The sequence below is a fragment of the Candoia aspera genome, chromosome 1 (genome assembly GCF_035149785.1).
Source record: "Candoia aspera isolate rCanAsp1 chromosome 1, rCanAsp1.hap2, whole genome shotgun sequence".
NCBI classification, from domain to species: Eukaryota; Metazoa; Chordata; class Lepidosauria; order Squamata; family Boidae; genus Candoia; species Candoia aspera.
In genome coordinates this window covers 173,173,186-173,194,793 of record NC_086153.1, presented here as the reverse complement: position 1 = coordinate 173,194,793, position 21,608 = coordinate 173,173,186, and the positions used below count along the sequence as shown (strand labels likewise).

Below are 21,608 nucleotides of genomic sequence, written 5' to 3'. Positions count from 1 at the left end.
ACAACTAGTTACAAGGCACAAATTTACCAGAATGTTAGTGTCCTCCTCTCCAGCCTTCCTCCTGAACAATGCTCCCTATATCCTTGGCTTCCCTTTCTTTTTTATCAAGACAGAGGGGCAAACTCCCGAATGAAGTACTAGGCTGCAATCATCCATCATTTTTATTTTTTTAGAAAGCTTATCAACTTCATTTGAGGCCCAGAGATATTCTTGGATACAAATATGATGCTGGAGCTTACACTTGCTTTGCAGCATACCAGTTCCTGTTATTATTTAAAGAATGTTTTTAAAAATACACAAAGTTATATAGGACACAGAGGCAGGAGTTGCTAGGAATGGTGTCTGCAGTCACTCTTATATATGCAGGTACTTCCCAGTGGTAGATTTTTTAAAAAACCGATTAACCTATATTTGGTGCATCCTCATCAACAAAATGGTACTATTGAGCAGGTCAATGCATTTATTAAAGGAATTATCTACACTTACACAGTTATCTTTCAGCTAATTTATCCTGGGAATTATGAGCACATAATACCAGTGTGGGGTTCTGAACAGAAAACTGGTGAGTTTAAGGCACTACTGTAAAATACTGGCTCATCAGAAAGGTTAACTTACTTGTCCTAGGCTACACACTGTATCTTAGCTCTTATATTTACAAATACTGTACTAGTTAACAGCTGGTGTTGGAGAGCTTAATAGTCTATGCCACAGATGAGAATGGTTCCAAAGCAAAACAGAATCCTCACCTGACATTGACAATACAATGTATTTCTGGGTACACACCTGTCAACACCATTGCCCAGGGGTTCTCAAAAGAGTCTGTGTGCCACAGGTAAGACTTGTAAAGGTAAAGCTGGGGCTTTGTCAAAATTTATCCTACTTTGCTTGTGCGAGGCAGTAGAGGGCTTGTACAAGAAAATGGAAAGCAAAATTAAGTGTGTTTTCGCAATGTTCTTGTTTTCCTGACAAAGTGGGGGACAACACATGGAGCAAGTTTTGGAAGATGGCTAACTACAAGAGTCTAGCTATCTGTCAAAACAAATCACAGGCAGCTTCATTATTTATTATTTATTTATATTTATTCATGGGGGTTGCACACATTTATCATTTTAGAGGATTGCACGACTGCATACATACTGTAAATACATAAATTCTTCCCACCTGCAAAGCCTTCAGTGCTGTTCCCATAGCCCCTGCGATCAACATTGATAATTTTTAAATTCAGACGTGCCAGAAGGATAAATCTTCTAAGAATAAACTTGGAGATAAGCAACATGGCCATTGTTTTCAAGTAATCAAATATAATCTAATTAAAATTAAATAAAAAAAAAAATTTTTTTTCTGGTCCTCCCCATGTCACTCAAAAGACTTACAGTAATGTAGCCCTTAGCCAAGAAATGGTTGCGCATACCCAGTCTAAAGGTATCTTTGTCAAAGGATGCCAAAGAATTCCTGGATGTGTTTTGCTCGAACAGGCTAATTTTCATCATGTCAGTTCCAGCATTTCACTGAGGTACCCAAATGGATTTCATAAAAAATAAAAATCACTTTCAAGTCAAAGCTTGATCTGAGGTGGCTTCAATGGAAACATCTATGCCATTTTCTTGGCATGGTACAGAAATGGTTTGCCATTGCCTTTTTCCAACATCCCCATCTTTTAAAAAGGAATTATTCTGGTGCTATGGGTTGAGAGGAAGGGCAGATCATCTTCCCTTTGGAGGCCAATCTGTCTATTTTTGTTCTTGTTCTTCTTAAACAGCCACCACAACTACATTCTTGCAATGGAATGAGCACTTTCCTCCTCCTGCGTCATTGCTACAAAATTATTAACTGATGAAACAGATGGTATCATTTCCTTATGAAGGAGAGAAGAAAGGCCTTGCAGAACTGGATGCATGCAAGAGGGCTTTCTTAAAGAAGCAAACAGTCCCACCAACCATCGACAAGGCAGCCACTCACCCTTGAATTCCTCGCAAAATATACTCTCTCTCTAAAAAAGATGCAGAAGGAAATCCCCCTCTTTTATAGGGGAATAAAGGCTCTTAGGAACGCTTAGTTGCAGCTCAATGTTATAATATTTATCCCCAGTTTATTAAAATAAGCATGTCTTTATATTTCTATAGGAACTACTGTATACGAATCCTTAAATAAAAAATCTAGCATATGAAAAAGTATTCCACATTTCCCCACACGAAAACTTTTTAATAGCTAAGTATTATTTTTCAATTAATGTAAATAGCTAATTGTTCTCTCAGGCCCTACAAATAAGTAAATTGGCTTTTTTTTGGTGGGGAGGGGGGTGTCAAACTTTGGTTGCTCTTACAATGCAAGACAATCTACTGATCCTGGCCCCTGCTGGAAAGAGTAATTGCTTACATTTCTGGACACACACAAAGTGTAGCATTAGCGGCTCATTGCCAAATTTCTACCCAATATCTATCCCTCCTATTCAAAGGTTCAGATTTCTTTAAACCAAGCTCCAAAATATCAGTACAATTTGTCTGCTTATTCAGGATTACATCAGGAGCATAAAAAAAACCCTGTTATTTATTTATTTAGCATATTTATATATCACAAACATGCGACTCTGGGTACCGTACAACGTAACAACAGTTAAAAACTCCATAACAATAGAAAAACAATAAAAAATAAATAAAATAAGCATAGAAAGTAAACATAGAAAATAAACAAAACCCAAGGAAGGGGGAGAACAAACATCACTTAATCTCATACAGCCACCTTGCAGCTCTCCCTGGGATCCATCCAAAGCTGGTGAAGAAAACATGTGTTAAGGGCCTTCCGGAAGGCGAACAGAGATGGGGCTAACCTCGCCTCGAGGAGAATGATGTTCCAGGAGGCGGGAGCCACAGCAGAAAAGGCATGCTGCCTGGGTCCCGACAGATGGCGCTCTTCTGGGGACAGGACCCACAGCATACTCCTCCTGCCTGACCTGGAAGGATGGGTAGATGTAACTGGGAAGAGGCAATCCCTCAAATAATCTGATCCCACGCCATTTAGGGCTATAGAGGTCAAAACCAGCACCTCAAATTGCACTCAGAAGCAAACTGGCAACCAATCCAGCTCATAGAACAGAGGTGAACAAATACCCTCCTAGAGGCGCTCATAGCTGTCTGCACAGCCGCATTCTGCAACAGCTGAAGCTTCCAGATACTCTTCAAGGGTAGTCAGTTCCCACCAGCAGTATTTATTTTGGCTGCAAACAAATACTGCTGGATATCATCCATGGCAAGGAACAAAAGCATGGACTCTGTGTTTTTGGCCACCCACTATTTACAGTACAGGTAGTCTTCACTTAATGAGCATTTGTTAAGCAACTGTTCAAAGTTATGATGGTCCTAAAAAAGTGACTTATGACCTGTCCTCACACTTATGACCATCACAGTGTCCCTGCAGTCACATGATCACAATTCGGGTGCTTGGCAACCATTGTGCATTTACGACGATCACAGCATCCCATGGTCACATGATCACCATTTGCAACCTTCCCAACTGGCTTCCAACAAGCAAAGTCAATGGGGAAGCCGGCAAGAGGTTGCAAGTCACGTGATGTCTCATTTAATGACCGCTGGTGATTCACTTAACGACCACAACTGAGACTGCTGGAACTGCCATTGCTAATAGGGGTAGCCATGTGACTTAAAGACCACTTCACTTAGCCACAGAGTTGCTGGTCCCAATTAGGGTTGTTAAGTCAGGTTTTTAAACATGGGTTCAAGGAGAGACCTGCGACTTCATGGTCAGTCACCCAATAATACCTATGAATACCACTAGAAACCAAGAAACCGAGAGTGCTAGTCCCGCCTTAGGTGTGAAAGCCGGCTGGGTGACCTTGGGCCAGTCACTCTCTCTCAGCCCAGCTCACCTCACAGGGTTGTTGTTGTGGGGAAAATAGGGGAGGAAGGAGTATTTGGTATGTCCGCCGCCTTGAGTTATCTATTAAAAAAAAATAATAAAGGCAGGACAGAAAATAAATAGATAGATAGATAGATAGATAGATAGATAGATAGATAGATTTCTTCCACATCTTCAACAACACCGCTGCCATTCTGAACAACAATAGACCTTTACTTTACTGAGCAATCTCTGCTCTTGTACTCTAGTGAAACTATGTAAAAAACCAAGGGAAAGAGAACAGAACTTCCACTCACTCCTGTGTCTAGCTGACGACTCACACAGCTGTCTCCCTAATTTGAAGAGACATTCTGCAGTAATCTATTATCTCACTTTCATTTGATAGATTCATAAGAAGCTGCAAAGCCAAAAATACAACTCAATCTAACTGAATGTTGGATGACTCTGTGTTAGCCAATGCACTAAACACACTGAACTATTTGTAAGATCAAAGTACACTGAGTTGGCAAAATGTTTGATATAACAGCATATAAACCTACAATTTTTTCTGTAAAAAGCTATTCATAAACTAGGTGGGCATAACAGAGATATATCCTACCTGGGCTGGGAAAATCTGGGTGACTATTACATGAGATACAGAAACTACTTATTTTTTGCTGCCATCTTGTGGTCATCCAGATTCTTGTAACCCAAATTGGTTATGCCTAAGTAAATTACATACAGAGTATGGCAAACCCCAATTTTTGGCACGGCAGAATCATGCCTTCTTAGTATCTGGTAAATTGATTCCATCCTGAAAGACCTCCACAGATGGAATTCATATTTTATTTTGTGAAAAAGCTTCTTTTGTATCATCTATTTTGTACAATTTAACAACTAATGAAAACTAGTTTGCACCTTTGTTATTCCATTGAAGTTTTTTTTTAGTAACTAGATAATTTTTGTTTGCTAGCTAGACTCAGCCCATTAGAGATGGAATACTATCCTTGACTGGACAAAGCATTAGTCAATTTCTCCAGGGAGATTGGTTTTCATTTATACTCTGCATTATATATAAAACTAAGGATATTTCACAAGCATTCAGCAGCAAGGAGGACCTATCTAACAAAATTCAAACAGTAGATCCTGATAATTTATCTCCAGCCATCCTCTCTGTAATGAACTTTGAACACGTGCAGATTTTATTCAAGCAGAGTAGCAATTTATGCTATTACTTTAGCTACTTTAATTTATAAGATGCTAATTTAAGCCATTTTCATCAATGTTATTGGAATTCTGTGTGTGGTTATTGCTTTCCTTCTTTGTCCCTAAATTATTTCTTTATATTTAGAGATTTGACTTACTGAACTTTCCACGCACATGACTGCATGGCTGCACAGCTGCCTTTTGTGTTTCAAAACAGGCACCAGGTTTAAGTTCCAGAATTCTTGACTTTGACCGGAAGATCCAAAGCATTTTCTTTCTCTTATTCTAGAGCTAAAGGGAGCAACCTACGAACTCCCAGCTGGATTGACCAGGGTATATCAGCAGATTCAGCCTGGTGACAACTTACCACAATTATCATTTATTAGGAAGCCCTTGGAAGAAGGACCAGCAGAGTTCCAAATTATCCCAACTCCCAGTTTTCAATACAGAATAATAACCAAATTATGTACAAATGTGCTATGCAGAAATGACAAACTCAGAAACTCTTACGTGGTGGAAAGATATAACAGTAAAGTGGGATAGGAAAGACAAAGCATCTTCTCTTACTTTGCTTACCTGCACACTTGAAACTCTGAGCAGTTAGGCCTCTTTCCAGGGACAAGGTAGTTAGAATACTCAGAAAACTGGTAGTGACTGACTGGCGCTTGATCTTCCTATGTTCTTTTCCACAAGAGAGGCCTTGAACTTTGTTTCTAAGTGTCACCTGAAGGTTTTGCCCTAAGCTTGCTGCTCTGGTTGCAGCCTTCAAAGCCTCCATCCATTCCTGAGCTCTTTGAAGGGTTTCTGCACGCAGACGAAGCACATCTTGAGAAAAGATCACCTGAAAACAAGAGTCACAATCATCCAGAATATCAGTTTGAACAGAGAGGCATGCCTCAATATTGTAGCTCCACAGAGGGTCCTCATCAAGCCCACCAATCTGAAATGCCATGAGAAGAGACCCACTGAGTACAAAATGGAATGCTTTCCAGTTATTCTGGAGAGTCAATCTGTAAAGAATCCCTGATTTGATAATGCTTTGGTAGTCCTTGATGTCTGGGGTCAAAGATGTCAACTGGAAAAATTCAGCAGGCTCCTTCTGTAAGCCATGGTTTTGAGTGAGGCTGCTCTCAGTATTATCTAACTTCTGTGAGTTCATCAAGTCTCCTTTTGGCCTCAGAAATGACGGAACTGAAGAATGAACAGCTTGCCGAAGCTTTTGCCCCCAGTCCAAAGCTTCCCAAGGTGATTCTGCTTTGAGTTGCAGGTGCAAATTATTGAACAGGACTGCATCAACTACACTGGTTTCCACATTGATGCTTTGGAAGTGCAAAAGCAGATAGACTGTTGGAAGGTTCTGGTTGCCGCTTTTGTCAAGCTGATACAGACAAAGTTCATATGGAGAGAGTTCTGCATAACAAGCCTGCCAGTAACTGCCATGGTTGTTCTTAATTTCTACATACCCTTTCTTCAAGATGTTTGAAAACGTAGGCTTGTGCTCTAGAAGAGAGTTCGAACAAATGTAATTACAAATGCTTTAAAACATCTCTGTCTATAATGCTTAAGCTGACCCACAAAAGCCAGTCATTACTGGCTTAGGGAACCACAGTGGCTTGCAGCATCTTTTATCAGTTGAGGTTGGTTAGGTTAACTCCAACTCTCCTCTTCACAAAGGCAGCTTGGAGCTATAAACATACACCTTGATAACCTTTGACTTGAATCACAGAGCTGCTCTTACAGAGGATCCTGAAACAGCTGATCCAAAATAGGGCAGCAAGGTATGTTAATGGGAGCTGGCAGACATTACCCTATTATGCCTATTCTTTGCCACCTGCTCTGGCTTCTGGGCCATTACTAGACCCAATTCAAAATGCTATTAAACTTGACATCCTTAAATGGCTCAGAGCAGCTTATCTGCATGCCTTCCTTCTCCCATAAGTACCTTTAAGATCGCCTTCAGAGCTACTTCTCAGACTACTTCACTCACTCTTTCTTCCATACCTGTAAGAGGTTTCCAGCAAAACAGCAGGTGTTGTTATTGTGTGTATGTACACATAACACACAATTAAAAAATACTCGAAATTGTGCAGGGAACTTTGGTTAGTGGGTGCTGTATAATAACACAAGTAAGTACATGCTTTCAAACACATTTCTGCAATCACTGGGCAATAGAATAATGATTTTTATTACTCTAATATTTTCAGATATACTCATTACATTTTAATGTGTATAGATATCCTCTCACAGAATTTGTAAAAGTTCAATAGGAAGATGCAACCTTATAATCTGTCAGTGTGAATTACACCTTATACCATGTAAACTAAAATTACTTACTTTTAAGCTGTGATCATTTTGTACTGTAAAACCTATAATCCTAAATGATACTTGCTAAACAGCACCACTGATTACTATGGGATTTAGTAAACATACATAGGGCTGCTTGATATTCCTTCTGGAAGAGCACCATTCTGGGAATCAAATTTTTAAAAATGGCAAATGCCTGGCAGCGCTGTGGCTTATGTGGTGATACAAGATATCCTGGAAAATGTCTTCATTGGCACCATGCGAGAGAAGAGTACAGGTGGCCCTGTCCAGGTGGCACAGGACAACAAGGGTGATCAGAGGACTAGAAACTAAGTCCTATGAACAGAGATTGAAGGAGTTGGTAACTTTAGCCTTGAGAAGAAAAGCCTGGGGTTGGGTGGGAGAATATAATGGCATTAATTAAATAACTGAAATGATGTCACACAGAAGAAAGTTAAGACCTGTCAGACAACAAGGTATTTAAGTCACGGGAAGGCAGATTCAGATTGATAGAAAAAACTTCCCAACTGTAAGAGCAGGAGTTTGATGGTGGAATCAATCAGCCAAAGAGGTGGTGGACCCCACTTCACTGGATGTGCTCAAGGGAGAGGAAAACCCATCTGCCTGGAAAGCTTTCATTTAGATTCCTGAACTGGGGGTGGTGGTGGACTTGATGGCCTAAAGAGGTATTTCTCAACCTCAGCAACTGTAAGATGTGTGGACTTCAACTCCCAGAATTCTCCAGCCAGCATGCTGGCTAGGGAATTATGGGAGTTGAAGTCCACACATCTTAAAGTTGCTGAGGTTGAGGAATACTGGCCTAAAGAGTCCCATCCAACTCTAGGATTTAATGATTCTCCTCTATAGTTTCCAGAAATATGTTTTATGCTTTGTTTGCAGTTTCAACCTCTGCATTTCACCCCAACCCCAGGCACTGAATGTGACAGCTGTTCTAATACACAGCACCATGGTATGTTTCTCCTCTCGCATTGAACTAAAGCAAAAAATAAAAGACTGTTCTGTCCAACATGTATTCTATCCTCCCTGAAAAAGAGCCCTAAAAGAGGGGTTTTAATTTAAATAAATTGCAGGCAAGGAAGAAACTAATTAAATTCAACTCAAATTTCAAGGAGAGAGGTGTCGATGAGACAAAAGGATATAAGAGGAAACCAATTTTATTTCCCTTCTATCTCTGGCTCTAGGATTCATTAGGATTTCTGTGTTAACTCAAAACCCATTAATTTCTTTGAACCTCCCCCTCCCCCTCTCCCTTTGTAGTGGAGATAATGGGCACACAATCTACTGCCATCTTCCTTTTCTGTTAATCCAATAAGAGGAACAGCATGGCTACTGCAGATCCAACTGCAACTCCACTCAGTTATTCCCATTTCCATCAAGCACAGATGACACTTCAGACTTCTCCCACTTTTTATGCCACATCCATCACTGCTTTTCCCTCCCCACTTGCCTTAAACTGTCTCAGAGGTTTGCTTGTCTTTTGTTGAGTGAGAGAAAAGCTGTCTCTCCCCCCCATGCCCCCAATCTTTTACAGCCAGTCATTCTTTCTTTCCACTAGCATGTCTCTCAAGCTACTGTGAACTGGCTCCCACTTCAACAGGAACAATGGTGAGGGATGACTTGATTAACATGCACATCCAGCACACTCTTTGGAGCAGCAGTTGCTGGCACAAGCTGGCCAAATCACAGCTCCCTCACCGTGGCCTTCCATCAGCCATCTCCAGTTCCACCTCACCTGCCTGGTGGACAAAAGCCACATAATACCTTTTCACAGAGTGCTTTCTCTCCAGCCTCTAAAAGGGAAACAACATTTCTCTTTCACCAAACAAGGAATTCAATTGAGGCAGAGCAAATCAGAGCCCATCAAAGTAAATAGGAGATAATCACACTAAATTGCCCACATCTGGGGTAGCTTGCTTTTTTAACTATAATTTCTTGAGAAACATCAGAGAAAAGGAGCAGAGTAAGAATTCTCTCTCTATAGATTATGTCCCTTTTCTTGTTTTATTATGTCTCATTACAATTTTTGTAATGTATGTTATGTTTCAGAAATGGTTGCTGAGAAAGGTTAACATCTCTCTGTCTTTCTTTGTATTCTAACAACCTCTCCAGGTAATAGAAGCAAAGAAATGGGATTGTACTATAAGCAAAACTTGGGTTCCATTTCTCATAGCCAACTCTCTTGGGGCATTAGTGGTGTTATCTGCATATGATAGAGGAATTACTTTGTTAAATCTGTCCAAAGGTCCATCTAATTTAGCATTCTATTTACAACTGATACCAGCTGGATGTTTCTAGGATGAAGAAGCAAGGAAGCCATAACACTTCCTCATTCTTTACCCACCTGAGCATCAGATACTCAGAGGTACAGTGCCTCCAAATATGGAGGTTTTACTTAGGACCAAATGGTATTAATTTGCAAACCATCTAAAGGTACGTACTTATTCCTCCAGAATCCTCAGACATACACATACGTAGCCAAAGATACCGGCTAACTTGGGTTAGCCAAGTAAGCAGCTGAGGAGACCTAAAAGCAAAGGACACCCCTATAATTTTAAAGGAAATTTTGTGTCACACATTATAGAGAAATTAGGTCTGAGGAATCAAATATCACATCTAGAACAGGCATGCATTGTATCCCCTGCTTCTTCCATTTAAAGAATCCACAGTAAAGTGGAGTGGAATTGGAAACTGAATCCAGAAAGCAGTGCTCTGAACTCCTAAACAGTATGTTTCTCCTTCAAGAAGAGATGGCTATCAACAAGAAGAAAAGCTAGTTGAAGCAAAACATTAGTACTTACCAGTATTCCCTTGAATGTCTTTTCCCTTTTTGAATCCAGTTGGTGTAAATGAATGTTTAGAACATTGGCTTGCCTGATTAGACAGCTGCTGTGGAGAGGCACCATTGAAGATGATACCCCAATCTATGTTGCTGATATCAGAATGTGACCGGTTATGGCCTGGTTTGAAAGAGGAAGTTTCCTCATTTTGTGCTATAACATCATTCACAGAACGGGGCCGATCCTTCCTCCTCTGGCAGATGTTAAAGATATTAAAAGTTGAAGCTTCCCCCTGTTCAGCCCAGGAGAGGTTGTCTGGAACCATTCCCCTTTGCACTCTAAACTGTTCTTTGGCAGGAAATGCAGTCTCTACTTTGGTTTCTGAAACTCCATTTTTGCAATGTGCCCAAACAAGGTTATTCTTCCCTAAAGAAGCAATGTTCCTTAAATCTCCACAGCCTGGGATTTTATTAAATGCTTCACATCCAACCAGTTCAGGAATCTCCTGAATTCCATAAACTTCCAGTGGCTGCACATTTTCCAGCTTAGCATCAAAGGTACTGAAGAAGTCTTCAGTCACCTCCAAGGCTGGACTGATGTCATCAACTTCTAAGGCCTCCATTTTATTTTTAGTCAAGACAGCTATATCTTTGGGAGTTTTTTTAACAAGACAAAAGGCAAAGAAGTGTCTCTGGAAAGATTCTTGCAGGCACTTCTCTAACCTGGTGGTGACAGGATCAATATAATTTTCATTGCCATGGGCATCTGACTCCAAGAACTTAGGGCAACTTTCAGTTATAAACGTTGTCATGCATAATCAGTGTCTTCAGCTTTATCTTCCTGAATGAAAAAAGTATTGGTGTTTCAGCAAGAATTCTGTACAGAAACTGGATTTTCCTGAAAAACATGATAAAATACTCTTAATGAAATTGCTTTCCTGCTAGATACAATAGATTCACATGCCCTACCAGAAAACACCTATAAACAGTAAAAGGTTATGGGGCATAACATAAATGGAATTACGGAAATGAAATTACAAGTTTCTGATTCCTTTTGGCCCACTGATCTCAGGCTCTACTGAGCAATCTGGAACAATCCCAGGAGATTCTTCTCCCGTATGTGTTGCACACTGAAATCTTTATCTGAGGCCCTCAAATGACCACATATTTGGGAGTTACTTGGCTAGCTACTGGATATAGGGTGATGACTATGGTGAAACTTCCATTTATTTATACATACAAAAATTTGCAAACCAACTTCATGTGACTCAAGGTGGTTACAAAAATGCAAGATACAGACAGCACCTGTCTGGTGTCTTCAACCCTTTTTTTTTTAGAAGCCAGTTCCTGGAGAAGCCATTTGCAATTTGTGTGAAGGGGCGCAAAGGGGCATGCCTTCACACGAAGGGGCGCCTTTGAGTGAAGGGGCGCGCTTTTGCTGGCTTTGCACAAATCTGCAAGCGGCTTCTCCAGGAACCAGCTTCCTGCGAAGCAGGCAAAAGCATGCCCCTTGACACCAAGGCACGCCCCTTGTTTGGGTGTTGGTGAACGCTGTGTGTCACTCAAAACATTGTGGCGTGTCACCTTTGACACATGTGTCATAGTTTCGCCATCACTGACCTAGTCCCTTATTTCAAAAGTACATCTGGGAAGTTCAAAAACTGGGAGGGCTGACACACATGACCCTCAGCTTTGCTCAGTATAAAACATAGACACGGGTGCACTTAGTGTTCTACTTACTCAACCTGAACAAAGTTTCTCACCACCGCCCCTGTCAGCTAGGGCACTAAGCAGGCTTGACTCTGCAATACCAGTATTCTGGACCAGGGCTAATCAAGGGGTCCAGCTGTGGAAAGTGGGCATAGCTAGGAAGAGTTCCTAGACAGAGATCAAAGACCAGGCAGTCTGGATGCTCCTTATATCTGCCTGAAAATGTCAGAATTATTTGTGCGGTTACTAGAAGATGAATAATGCAGGAATGCACCAGATTGTGAAACATGACAACATCCTGGAAACACAGCAGTTGGAGGAAAGCTACACTGCAGTAGTGCGTATTCAGTGATTTATGCCTAATAATAACGTGGTAACTTATGACTAATTTGCTAAGGAGAAAAAATAAGTTAAACATTCTATACAAAGGAGGAGACTTGATGAGACAATGTTTCCACCATTAGGCTTTGTGGTGCCTAGGACACATACTTCAGGGATCCTTAAGGGATCTTAAGGAATGCCTAGGCCTCTCCTGTCTGAAAACAGAAAAAATATATTTTTTTTCATTTTTGTTCCAATTATTAGATTTTTTTTAATTCCAAAAAAAGTACCATATATTCCATTCTGCTACTCCTCTAGTAGTTATTCATTTATGAGCATTTTACATTGTTTCATACTGGTTTCTATATGGTTTATTTGTAGTTATTATCTAACATGTGCATTAAAAAGATGTCATTTCTGTGATTCACAGTCTCCTTAGGAAAAGACTGAGACTTTGAAATAAAGTATAAGTGTACCAGATTTCTTTCTTTTTCATCTTCTTGGTTAGATGCATGTCTTTCTGTTTATAATTTAAGCAACCAGTTTATCTACTTAAATACTGCATATTTTGTATACCAGTTGGGTGGTGGAGAAATATGACAAATAAATAAATATTTTAATGTATTCCAAAAAATCTATTTAAGTGATCAGCTGGCTAGTACCCTTACAATACTTTCTCATACATACTACGTAGACTTAGGTCCACTGAATTCAGTGTAACTTACTCCAAGGATAATTTGTAGGACTTCAGACTTAGTGATTTAATTTGTATCAGACTAACACTGTCTCATTACAAAATTCTATTACTTTTATGTGAGACCATTAATGTACATACAAAGCTATTTGCCAGTTAAAACACCTATTTCAGCTGGAATTTGTAAGGCTGTGATGAAAAAATACAATTCATAATCATTACACGCTAGCAAAATTATTTCTACTAGCCAGTTATAATACAGTAAAGGGTATTTGCAAAAGTGTTTTCTTCCCCGAAGGAAAGATAAGCTAAAACACATATATGGTCTTGTTTTTAGTTATGATCTGCTAACAGGATGTTTTGCATCACAATAGGAGAAATAAGAGAACATCTACTGCAGGGACTCCTTTGTTTTCTTGACACAAATCCATATTTCTTCCTTTTGTGTAGACTCGGTCAATGGAAGGATAGCCAAGTTTCTCTGCAGGACAATAGATTATCTACCTAATACCATGATGTTCCAAATGCAACACAGTTGGTTTTATTTCCCTGTAAGAGGAAGAATAATACCTGCTTTCTTACAAGAGTCAAAACAAAGAAACACATTTGAGGATTAAGTTCATTTTCTACATATCTGGCAAGGCTAGGTTTACATTTCTCTGAACTGGAAAGCCGAACATAACCTATTCATTTTGTCCCACTTTCTTAGGAGAGGCAACTGATAATCAAGACTTCCAATGCTTAAAAAGAAACATCATTTTATTTTATTTTAATAGTCCAACTATTTTCCTTTATTCCTCACAGGTTCCAGTTTCTGCTCAGTTAACAATCCTGTTCCTCCTATTTCCAATTTCTCATGACTTCCAATCCCCACAGTCCCTGCTGACCCACAGATGAAGCTGGTAAGACACATCTTTCCAACCTCCAGTCCCAGCAACCAAAGCTAGGGTCCACCAGCATTTATCTAAAGTAGACGCAACCCATAAGCATGGCAAACCAGACATTAACCTTGCAAACAGATCTGATCTTAATCGATCCAAGCAAAAAGAGTTGATGTCCTACATGCATTCACCACTTTCCATAGTGAATTTCTATTAAAAATAAGAATGCAGCAGCATTTAAACATTTCTTAAAGCAGTTCTTGGCAAACAGGGCTCAGCATCAACATATCCACACAGTGCATCCTCCCATGATTCTTAGTCAGCTGTACCTTCATTTAGCAAAGCAACAAGTCTACCTCTCACATTGACAGAAACTCTCCTATGCGATTAACAGCCTTCACAACTTCCTGCTTGTTTCCCACTAATTTCCAGCTTGAAACGAACCCAGTGACACAGAATTACAGAAAGAAGTAGCAATGGCATGCCAGGTAAGATATCAACTTGCTAAGGAAATCATGTGCTGCAGTGACCTTTCTAGAACATTCTATTTTATCAAATAGATCGATTCAGACAGCCTTTCTACAAACCTAACAAGGCCAAAAAATAGCTAATGCCTGAAAATTAGAATCCCTTAAATTAACTGTTCACCATGCTGGCTTGAAGCAACTTTCGACACATGTTCTAAAACTGTCAGAAACAAGGACCCTGTCAAGCAGGGACCAGTATCCAGGGATGAACGAAGTCTAGTTTGAAAGGAGTTAAAAGAACAGAAGATACGTTTTTGTCATCATCACCAGCACCTTGTACTTCAGATGTATTTCAGCACCTTGCTGAAACAATTCCTAAATGAGTTTAATTATCTTACAATATACATGGCTTTTGCACCGCTGGATAAGCGACAAGATTCCTCCAAGACATTCCTATGCTCACCAAATTTCCTGTCCCATCCAACATTTTAAAAATTTCATTAAGAATAAATAGGAATTTTGCATGCTGTAAAGCAAAGCATCAACTATTGCAGTGTGTGTGTGCATGTGTGCGCGCGCACAGTTTACCTTCTGATACATGGGTGTTTTGGTATCTCTACTACGGAATTGGAAAGTATCCTATGGCAGGTATTTTATGAATGAGCCCACCAATGTCCTCAAAAATAAATGTGTTCCTAACCCTAGAAGTTTGCCTGTCCACAACTTAAGCCAAGGAATTCTAGTGGTTAGTTTAAGTGAGGATGCTGACAATTCTTACAGGCCCTAACCTCATCACAAAATCACAGTCTCCACGTCTGCATAAGCCCATCTTAAGAAGGCAAGTGTCTTTTCCTCCAAATGAGCATTATGTAGGGACCTATGTTCGATGTTATCCTGCTTTCATATCTGCTGAGGTTATGAATCTTGATAGTGTGCAGGTAAGCAAGGCCTCTGTACTCAACTGTATTTCCTAAGCAAGTTCACCAATGTGCAGGTAATATCTGAAATGCACTTGTCCTAATCCTCTTTAGGATTTTTAAAGTGATCATTAGAACTCTAAATTAGGCTTAGAAGTATACTGGCATCCAAAATAGTGGTTCAGCTGGCTCTAGAGAGAAGTTAGGGTCTTCAGGGCCGCAAGTGAACGCCAAGCAAAAAGCTCTGAGGTGTGAGCTCCAACTTTAATTTTTAGACTTTTACTCCAGCCTGCCTGCCTGTTGAGGTGGGGGTGTGTGAAACCCCCCTTACCTGATGGGCTGTGTGGGATTGGGGGGAGCCTCCTGGACAGAATGGCAGTAGAGGCTGGTAGGTCCTGGTGGGGCGTGGAGCTGGAACGACCCAGGACTGGAATGGGAGCTGGAGTGGAAGCTGGAACCCTCCAGCTGAGAACTGCGGTGGCTGGAACCGCTACCGGGGCTGCTACTGCTGGGCGCCCCCGAATGAAGGGGGAGGGCCTTGCTGGGCTGTGCTGGGCCTCAATGGTGCCGGGACTGGGGGGACACGGATGCCGGCAGCGTGGTGGACCCAGCGGCGACTGGACCCGGGGGATATCGGCGGCGCAATGGGCCTCGTGTGGGTGTTGGAGCTGCGGCTGGAGCTACGGGTGGGAAGTGTGCTGGAGCCCCCTGAATGAGTTGGGGGGGTGGCAATTGTGGGGAGCGGTGGACGCCGGCGAATACCGGCAGCACTGCAGACCCAGGCAACGGGGCATTTTCAGCCATGGGAGTTTGGGTGAGTCACTGATGGAAGGAGCCACGTGGCCGCAAATGAGCCTTGGGGAGACATCGAGCATGGGCGACAGACTGCTTGCAACAATGTCTAGGGTTGCCATCAGGGCCATGGCCCAAACTGCTCCCGGGGCCTTGGCCAGGGCTCCCCAGATAACGTGGAGGGCATCAGTCCAGCTAAACCAGTGTGAACATTGACGGCATAGCAGGCCTGGGGAACAGCGACACCAGGGCAGCCCCTGGATAATTGGACTAAGTGGGTGTCCAGCGACCTGTATAAGAACTGGTCCGCGGGTGCAAATTTTACTTTAAGAGCTGAGACCTCAGGATTTATCTTCGATCACCCACCATTCTTTTAGTCATCAGTAGCCTTGTCAGCCTTGTGGAGATTCCTCCAAGTTGAATGGGGTACTCCCTCCCACATGTGAGAGGCGGGAGAGGGAGTACGGGTTAATGATTGGAAAGGATTGTATGGAAATACTCGCCTCCTGAGTGAGAGACAAGGGCGAGGAGTAGTGGTGGTGGGCCCCCTCCTGACCAGTGAGAGAAGCCAAGGGGGGGCACAGTGAATGAGTGGGTAGGTGATGGTGAGGCCCTGATAATGCCGAGAGCGTGAGCTGATGTGCTTGAAGGGCCCGCCATCGCACTGTGATTGAGTGAGCGTATGAGGGTGTGAGTGATTGTGTGCTTGGATGGAGGAATCTCTATTTTTAACCAGGTGTCTTTGGAGTCCAGGATTGGGGGCTAATGGATTGCAAGACTCTGGGGATTGCAGGGTGGGACAGAGGATCGAGGTGGTGACGAGTCAGGGATGTTATGACGGGAGCAAAAGGGCGGGCCATCTACGGGGAAGATGCCCCCGGTGTTTACTACCGGTGGCGTGTTCTGGCCCTCCATGCTCAAACCCAGACCCTGGTCAGCAGACCCATGGAGGCCCTGATCTGTGGCTGCTTTGTAATGCCAGATCTGTTAACAAGGCCTCCCTCATTTGCGATTTGATCATGGATGAGGGGGCTGACCTGGCGTGCATTACTGAAACCTGGCTGGGCCGGGAAGGAGGTGTTCCTCTTTCAGAGATGTGCCCGGCCGGGTTTCGAGTATGCCACCAGCCAAGATCTCAGGGCAGGGGAGGGGGGGTGGCTGTTGTCATCCGGGAATCTCTTGTGGCCTTCAGGGGGCATGCTCCACAAGTGACCGGGTGTGAGACCCTGTTTTTCAAGTTGGGTTCTTGGGAACAGTTGAGGGTGTTGCTAGTGTACCAGCCTCCTTGCTGCGTAGCAACCTCCCTGCCTGAGCTGCTGGAGGCCATCTCAGGGATGGTGGTGGAGTTCCCCAGACTTATGGTTCTGGGGGATTTCAACCTGCCCTCCCTGGGGTGTGCCTCGGAGACAGCTCGGGAGTTCATGACCACCACGGCGGCCATGGACCTGATTCAGATTATTCGAGACCCAACTCGGGACAGTGGCCTCACCCCGGACTTAGTTTTCTTGTCGGAGCAATGGCAATGTGATCTGAGGGAAGAAGTACATCTCTCCCCTTTGTCATGGTCAGATCATGCCCTGGTGTGCCTGAGATTCTCCTATGCCGCCTCCCTCTGCAGGGAGGCAGGACCTATTCAATTGGTCCGGCCCCGGTGACTAATGGACCCAGCAGGGTTTCAGAGGGAGCTGGGGGTTATACCCGAGGATCTGCTGCGTGGTCCAGCAGAGGCCCTGGCTGCCGCCTGGAATAGGGAAGCGACTGGGGCCTTGGACAGGATAGCACCTATGTGGCTCTCGTATCCCATCGAACCCGACACTCCCTGTGGTTTACGGAGGAGCTGAGGGTTCTGAAGAGGATTAAGAGACGCCTAGAGCACTGCTGGAGGAAGACAAAGACCGAATCTGACCAAACACAAGCTAGAGCTGCTATTAAGGCCTAACTTATGGTGGTAAGAGCGGTGAAATGTCAGTATTTCTCTGCTCTTATTGCATCTGCAGAATGCCACCGGGCATCCCTGTTTAAGATTACTCGATCCCTCTTGGGGAAAGGGGACCTACAGATCCATCTACAGGGCCAAGCTGAGGAGTTTTCTGGGCATCTGCAGGATAAAATCGCTCAGATTTGCTCCAAGTTGGACTCTGAGCGTGAGGCAGTTTCTGGGGAGATACTAGGGAATCTTCTTACTCTGTTATCTGGGAACAGTTTGATCCTGTTGAGCCTGAGGAAGTGGACAGGATCCTCCAGACTGTAAACACCACCACTTGCCAATTAGATCCATGCCCCCCCTGGCTGGTGAAGGCAGCTCCGGAGGGGACATGTGGTTGGGTCCAGGCAATGGTAAATGCATCCTTGAGAGAGGGGGTATTTCTGGCAGCCTTCAAAGAGGCGCTGGTGTGCCCCCTCCTCAAGAAACTATTGCTGGATCCCAGCGTACTGGACAACTTTCGCCTAGTCTTCCACCTCCCCTTTTTGGGGAAAGTGGTTGAGGAAGTGGTGGCGTTGCAGTTCCAGAGGATCCTGGATGAAACAGATTATCTAGACCCCTTTCAGTCAGGTTTCAGGCCCGGATATGGGACAGAAACAGCATTGGTTGCACTTATGGATGATCTCTGGCAGGAGCAGGAGGGAGGGAGTGCATCCATCCTAGCTCTTCTTGACCTCTCAGCGGCTTTCGATACCATCAACCATGGTATCCTTTTGGGTCGGGTCAGGGAGATGGGGGTGGGCGGCGTAGTCTTGCGCTGGTTCACCTCCTTCCTCCAGGGCCCATCCCAATCAGTGTTGATAGGGGAGGAGAGATCGGCCCCACAGCCCCTTCCTTGTGGGGTGCCACAAGGATCAGTACTCTCCCCTCTCCTTTTTAACATCTACATGAAACTGCTGGGCGAGATCATCCGTCACCATGGGATGAGATATCATCAGTATGCTGATGATACTCAATTGTTTATCTCCATCCCAGGTGAAGTAAGTGATGCCGTGACCACCCTTTCCGAGTGTCTGGGGGCTGTATGGGCCTGGATGGGGAACAACAGGCTTCGACTGAACCCTACTAAGATGGAGTGGCTGTGGATTAACAGTACCTTGCGTGCCAGGAACTTGTCATCTCTGGTTCTGGATGGGGTTGCACTGCCCCAGACAGACCCGGTGCGTAACTTGGGGGTCCTCTGGGACTCACGACTCCTGCTTAAAGAGCAGGTGGCAGTTGTGGCCAGGAGGGCCTTTGCGCAACTTCATGTTGTGCACCAGTTACACCCTTTCCTGGACCGAGAGGCCCTCCGAAGGGTCACTCATGCCCTGGTCATCTCCCATATAGATTACTGTAATGCACTCTACATGGGGCTACCCTTGAAGAATATCCAGAAGCTACAGCTGGTCCAGAATGCGGCCGCGCGGACAATCTTGGGTGTCCCAAGATTTGCACACGTAACACCTTTGTTGCGTGAGCTGCACTGGGTCCCAGTTTGCTTCCAGGTCCAATTCAAGGTGCTGGTCATCACTTTTAAAGCCCTACATGGCATGGGACCAGGATATCTGAGGGACCATCTCATCCCTATTACATCGACCCGCCCCATCCGGTCATGCAGGGAGGGGATGTTACGCACCCCATCTATAAAAGAATTCCATCTAGCGGGGTCTCAGAAGCATGCCTTCTCTGCTGTAGCCCCCACCCTTTGGAACATCCTTCCCCCAGAGGTGAGACAAGCCCCCTTGCTCTTGGACTTTCGCAAAAGATTAACGACCTGGTTTTGTCTGCAGGCTTGGAATGGGAGGGGGAATAATTACACCTGGGGATGGCTAGCGCCGTAAAGTGATTTTGAGGGGCCTATTACACTCAAGGACTGATTAAGATCTTTTTGCCATGTAGATTTTATTATATTTGTATTTTTACTGCATTTTGTATTGTAATGGTTTTGAATTTTAATCCTGTTTTATTGTAAGCCGCCCAGAGTCCCCCCGTTAGGGGAGAGATGGGCGGTGAATAAATGTATAAAATAAATAAATAAATAAATAAAATATAGAATAGGTGTCATACCTTCTAATTGCCTAATCCACAAAGGCAGCTACCTTCTGCCCTAGTTTTCTATAGTTTTCAAAACATGGGAATTATTAACACCATTACGTTATGGCTAGATTACTGTAACACACACTAATGAGGCTGCCCTTACATTTGGAAGCTGCAGCTGGTCCAGAATGCAGTGGTGCGGGCAGTTTTGGGTACCTCATGATAAGCCCATGTGACATCTCTGCTCTGCAAACTGCACTGACTCCCAGTGGGCTTTCAGGTACAATTCAAGGTGCTGGTTGTCACCTATAAAGTCCTATGGGCATTGCGCCAGGATACCTGCAGGAACATATGTCTCCAGTAATTTCCACTCACCCTATCAGAACCAGCAAGGAAAGACATGGAATAATGATATTAATTTACAAAAGGGCAGATTCTGACTGAATGCTAGGAACAACTTCCAATAGTAAAAGAAGTTTGACTATGGAACCAATTACAAAAGAAGGTGGTGAATTCCCCTTCACAATTTATTGTCAGGTACAGGCTAGATATACATCTGACAGGGATGCTTAATTTGGGATTCCTTTACTGAGCAGGAAATTGGACACAATTGCCTAAATGCCTTTCTAATTATACAATTCCCTCCAAATATTGACAAGGTTTCATACAAAACGTCTGGAGGACTTTCCCAATAGCTTCTTGGTGAAAGTCATGGGGGGAAACAGGAATCCTCCAACACTACTTTCCTGAATACACCCCTCCAGAAACAACTGGAGCCACTTTAACCCTGTGCTCCTGAAGCCTACCCCACTTAGGTGATTCACAGTTGATGTCACTGAAGGCCTCTACAGATCTCTAATAAAGTTGCACTCTCATTATCAATTATCTTGCTTTAGGCATTTACCAGGACTTGGCAAACAAAGCATAAATTACTTGCTACACAGATGACATGGGAACAATATAGTACCCTTGCTAAAATAGTAAAAGCAAGGAAGTTGACAAACACATGAAAAACAGCTTGCCTTCTTTGGCTAAGCAAGCCACAATTTGTGTATTCCTCCCATATCTAATTTCCTGGCTAAACAAAGAAAACTATTCAGGATCAAGACTAGGCAACCAAGTTGCTATTGATATTGAGCAACACTATCAATCTGTTGCAATGCTGGTATACAAAAGTTCTGTGGCAGAACAAGTACAAAGTACAAACCCACCATTCCCAATTTCTGGAATGCCCCATGCAATTTTAGGATTTGAGGTTGAGCGAGTGCTGTTGTCTTCCTTGGCTCTCCTCCATTTGGCATTTCATGTTTGTTGTTTTCCTGCTGAATTTCTGTCACTGCACCACTACCATTTGAAATAAGGCTCCCATGAAATCTATTTGCTTCCATGCCAATATCCATTATGGGCAAATCTACCTGTACCTGCTGCATTTAATAGAATGTTAGTTTCTACGAACAGATCCTTAGGAATCTGCAGGCTAAGAGCACTGTTGCCTTCTGATGATCTTAGATGTTTATTGTATCATTAAAGATTATATTTAATATAATTTGAAAAAAAACTGTAATAGAAACAAAGTCAAACAAATGAAGAAAGACTATATTAAGGGCAAGATTTACTAAATGCAGGATCCTGCACTCCTCTTGAATAGAAACTCGTAACATTAA

General features: G+C 43.1%; 1 protein-coding gene across 2 annotated transcripts in view; it reads right to left on the bottom strand.

The window, feature by feature from the left end:
* PLEKHM3 (pleckstrin homology domain containing M3) overlaps window positions 1-21,608 on the bottom strand; it is a 94,943-nt gene that overhangs the window by 62,027 nt on the left and 11,308 nt on the right. For both annotated transcript variants that reach the window (XM_063317934.1, XM_063317935.1), the window contains exons 2-3: window positions 10,182-11,057; window positions 5,635-6,558 (exon numbers count right to left, since the gene is read on the bottom strand). In XM_063317934.1, the coding sequence (XP_063174004.1) occupies window positions 5,635-6,558; window positions 10,182-10,971 (1,714 nt within the window). In that variant the 5' untranslated portion in view covers window positions 10,972-11,057. The remainder of the gene's footprint in view (window positions 1-5,634; window positions 6,559-10,181; window positions 11,058-21,608) is intronic.